General features: G+C 43.3%; 1 protein-coding gene across 2 annotated transcripts; it reads left to right on the top strand.

Annotated features, from left to right (window-relative positions):
• elf3 (E74-like factor 3 (ets domain transcription factor, epithelial-specific)) lies at window positions 1-3955 on the top strand. 2 transcript variants are annotated; one of them, XM_056605815.1, is made up of 8 exons: window positions 1-181; window positions 386-555; window positions 1452-1691; window positions 1828-1935; window positions 2012-2203; window positions 2437-2559; window positions 2717-2912; window positions 3072-3954. In XM_056605815.1, exons 2-8 carry the CDS (start codon window positions 393-395, stop codon window positions 3184-3186), a joined length of 1137 nt encoding a protein of 378 aa, XP_056461790.1. In that variant the 5' UTR covers window positions 1-181; window positions 386-392; the 3' UTR covers window positions 3187-3954. The 2 variants fall into 2 exon arrangements, with proteins under 2 accessions (XP_056461790.1, XP_056461791.1); XM_056605816.1 differs by having other exon boundaries at window positions 5-181; window positions 2440-2559; window positions 3072-3955.
• The last annotated feature ends 463 nt before the right edge of the window (window positions 3956-4418 follow it).

Here is a 4418-nt window from a genome sequence, read left to right as displayed (position 1 = left end):
TAAATATAACAACAGGTGCGTATCTGGCTCTTAGAGGAGGCCCCATTCTAGGAAGGTAGGACGAAGAAGAGGATATATATTCAGACCATTTCCAAACTTTGACATCACACAAAGAGAGAGCCACTGTGGAATATCTAGGATCTTGTGTTGCAGTCTGTGACGGCGGTTAGCCCTGAATCAGGTACATGCTGCGGTGAAATGTGTTCTGTGTCAACAATAGTGGCCTCTATTTATGTTTATTTATTTATATTTTTACCCGATTATTGGTATATATTGTATCTATCTATTTATCTATCCATCTCCTATATATGCAGATCGTTTTTTCATGCTTCAGTGATGTATGTGTTTCTGAACTCTTTCCAACCTCATGCCATTCCCCTTGCAGGTAAAGCATGTCGTTGTCCCCGTGTCTGAGCAGCGTCCTCACCCACGCTAACCTCACAATGTACCAGAGCCCCGATGACGCGCTGCACGAGCCATCCTTCATGCAGTACTTGGAGCCTGACTGCGCCGCCCACCCCTGCAGCCCGCCGGGGGACGAGTCAGGGCCCGCAGGTAACAAACAGCTCCCATCAGAACGGTGACACACACACACACATCAGTGTGTTTCACTCTTAAAACTCTGTTGTTTGTTAAGGTTAGCAGAAAGTACATCATGCTTGATCATGCGCTTTCTGGTGTGTAACTAATCCTGTTTACTCAACGCGAGATAGATCAGATAGATAAAAGATCCATTGAGATCAAGTAACACTTTGTTTATCCTGTGGGGTATTTCAGGAGTTTCAATGTAAGAAATATGACCAGTCCAGGTCACGGCAGAATAATAACCACAAGATTAATAAAGATATTATATTTATACAAGATATATAAATATAATAATCATATCATCACATACATTCTTAAAAATAATTTACTTGCAACGAGGAACCTGATCTCTATAAATGTTAGAGAAGTTGTAGTTTGGGTAAAGTTTGTTTGCTTTAGGGAAACAAACTTTCAAAAGGACTGAAACCACAAATCAGCAAGTAAGGACGTAGCGGAGACAGTACTCTATTGACAAACCAAGACTCAGACAGCCACGCCATTAACTTGCTGAACTTTGCTTTGACCTCCTTTGGACACAATGATTTACCAGCCGGACAATATTTAACCAGGTATAATCACCAGATAGAGGACTCCATGCCACCTCATTGTTTAAACAGTCGGGGCTTTGTTAGTCTGACCTCAACAACATATACCAACAAGCATGGCAAGGCAAAGCTCTTTAGCTTTCAAATTATCGAGGGATAGGTAGGTAGATGTGTTGGCTATGCTAATGACATAAGCTTTATGACAAAATGCAGCCAGATTCTGACATTTAATCCTTCAATAATTGTGGTTTTGACTTCATCTCCACAACTATTAAGCAGCACACTTAACCACCTTTCCCCTTTGGTCTCTCCACCCTTCAGATCCTGGGTACAAGCAGCGTAATCCCCAGGATTGGTCAGAAGAACATGTCTTAGACTTCATCAGTGACCACGTAGACAGACTCAAGTTTGACGCATCCCATGTGAGCCTGGCCACCTGCACTATGGACGGACGCCATCTCTGCCACATGACAGAGGGACAGATGCTACAGAATTTTGGGCCATATCTTGGTTCAGAGCTCCATCACAGCCTCTCCAAATATGTCCCTAAAACCAGATATGGTAATTTTTTATTAATTTTTACTAAATGATTTTCTAGCACTAGTTCCAAACGTTTAATTCAGATTTAAAGGAGCATTACCTTGTTTTGTGGTTAAGCAAAAAACTGACAATATTTCTGACTGCTCTCATTTCCCAGAACAACCTTACCCGTCCGGATCAGACCTTCATGAGACATGTCGACTGCTAGAGGGCTTCTTGGACAGCCTAAGCTACCCTTTCCTGAGCACCCTAAAAGTCAACAATGGTAGGTGCCTTTCCCATAGCATGCTATGATTGACGCATTCTGATACCAGCGAGCTAACATTGCTTCTGGTCAACAGCTTGTGACGTCAAGAAGGAGTGTGACTATGGAGCGTCTTACGACTTGCCCGGTCCGCTGGCCATTGACCCTTTGGGAGAAACAGACCTGTCAGACCTCTCCGACAGTGAATACAGAGTGTGTGGGATCCAGGTCCCCAGTTCCCCAGAGTCAAGGAGCAGTGACTCGGACCTGGAGTTTGCCTACTCCCCCAGTAAGTATGCACCCACTGCTATATATATAAAATGTTGGAGAAGATATTGTACTTCGAGATTTAATTAATGTTATATTAGAAATGCTGTTCTGTGCCATTTTTTAAATATAAGTATTTTCTTTGTTTGGTACATGGTAAACATATTAAAAGACTAAGTCTGAAGTCGCCAGATGAGTATTAGTACCACAAAAGCCAAGAAGTATAATTTAGAATGTTTCTCCATCTCCCCCTAGCAGAGCAAGACATCAAACCAGAGAAGGATGAGTTCCGAGGGAAGAGGCCGCGGGGGCGACCACCCAAGCTCAGCCGGGACAGCGGAGGCTTCTTCTTTGACAATCAAAAGAAAACCAAACACGGTAGGATGCTCGTGGCTCTGAGGGACGCGGTCTACACTGTTAACCCGTTTGGGTTATTTCAGATTGGCCTGACCTTTGCATTGGACGAAGGTTTTGCTTGCATTTGCACACAAACACATACTTTGAGCGTTCGGTCTGACATTGCCTCTCTCTGCAGCGCCCCGTGGAACCCACCTTTGGGAGTTCATCAGGGACATCCTTGTCCACCAGGAGAAGAACCCAGGCCTGATGAAATGGGAAGACCGGCGGGAGGGGGTCTTCAAGTTCCTCAAGTCTGAGGCTGTCGCACAGTTGTGGGGACAGAAGAAAAAGAACAGTAGCATGACCTACGAGAAGCTCAGCAGGGCCATGAGGTAAGCAGTCCTCGCCTCCTCCCAAAAAGCAACTCCAAAATCCTTCAAAATCAAAGAGGGAGAACGGTGTTCAGAGGGCCTCTGTTGTTCTTTTTTAGTTCCATGGTGCCTTTCCAATAATAACTGACCTAGAGTTAACAGCTGAACGCTCTTCCCCAGGTATTACTACAAAAGGGAGATCCTGGAGCGGGTCGACGGCAGGCGGCTGGTCTATAAATTCGGGAAGAATTCAAACGGGTGGCAGGTTGAACCAATGGGGAGCGTGGCCTCCTAGCCCAGCGGCGAGGGGGATGATGATAACGTGAAGTTGAGAGGGACCTGGATCTTCATGTGTTGCCTCTCCAGTCATAGTTTAGCTGGCATGGTGTTGCTGAGTTATCCTTATATGAATGACACTTACTTCTCTCAGGGAAGGTGTTGCAGACAATGTAAGCCATTGTTGTTGGCTCTAGTAGGTTTTATGAACCGTTATGACCGTTGTGTTGTTCTATTTTTGCATTTGTGACTTGCACCACAGTCACCACACTGTGAGTTTGTGCACTCATTATATTGAATGGATGCAGATAGATGTGAAAGTGATTTGTATGGAGTTTATCACCCAATTGATATTGTTTCTCGCTTGAATGTATTATTCTGAGAGATGACTTTTTATTTTGTATTGCAACTCATTTTGGAAAATATTTGGGTATGTGGGTATTACTTTTATTCTTCTTTGCAGTCTGGGATTAATAAAGTACGAGCGTGTGTTATTCTTTAGAGAATACGTAATCAAGCTGTTTTAATCTGCTTTTATATTCCCTGGTGGAACTGGAGATGGAACTGTCCTGAAACCCGAAATAATGTTATTGTATAAATCTATCACTTAAGGTGAATAAAGGTATCACATAATGTGTAGAAATGTATCACTTAATGTGTGTCCTCACTAATTGTTTTATAGTTCCGATTTTTTGCGGTGTACATACTAGCATATATAAGCTTTGTTGCTTTACTTCCAAAGATTCAATAAAGACCAGAAGTTTTTTTAAAAAACCTTGCGCGTGTTGCATGTGTTTACTGTTCGGAGGCCCTAAAAGCAAAGACTGCACAGCTGTCATGTTGTTCTATTATCTCTTAAGTAAAACTCACATACACACATTCCAAACACATTGCAGAAGCCTCACTATCTGCAGTCAATGTTCGATTCATTCAATTTTGATATCTCAAGAATAACCCACCACTGATTGAACAATCCAAAGAGATTCAATGGCCGATCCAAAACCCTGGTGAAGGTAAGCCCACACTGTTGAGCTGGACCCCTCCTCTGCCCCTGTTAGAAGCCTGTACTGATTAAGCAACACTGTAGTTTCCCTCCACCGATTACTCGTCACAGAGAATGACTCTTCTTCATGTTCTTACTGAATTGGGATGTCTGCAGTAAGAGGTCCAGCATTAGGACGGCCAGGTCCTTGAACTTACTCTAGACCTTCCCTCCTACCACCTTTGACCCTGCTTGAAATATTTACAGAT

This window comes from Gadus chalcogrammus, chromosome 13 (assembly GCF_026213295.1).
Source record: "Gadus chalcogrammus isolate NIFS_2021 chromosome 13, NIFS_Gcha_1.0, whole genome shotgun sequence".
Taxonomy (NCBI): Eukaryota; Metazoa; Chordata; class Actinopteri; order Gadiformes; family Gadidae; genus Gadus; species Gadus chalcogrammus.
The sequence above is the reverse complement of the archived record's forward strand: the minus strand, read 5'-3'. Positions and strand labels throughout refer to the sequence as shown.

Bases quoted from the DNA above. Each gene is read 5' to 3' on its own strand.
- elf3 (XM_056605815.1), top strand. From the start codon at position 393: ATGTCGTTGTCCCCGTGTCTGAGCAGCGTCCTCACCCACGCTAACCTC. The intron at 1,692-1,827 runs GTAATTTTTTAT...CTCATTTCCCAG, and splicing joins TGTCCCTAAAACCAGATATG to AACAACCTTACCCGTCCGGA. The intron at 2,204-2,436 runs GTAAGTATGCAC...ATCTCCCCCTAG, and splicing joins GGAGTTTGCCTACTCCCCCA to CAGAGCAAGACATCAAACCA.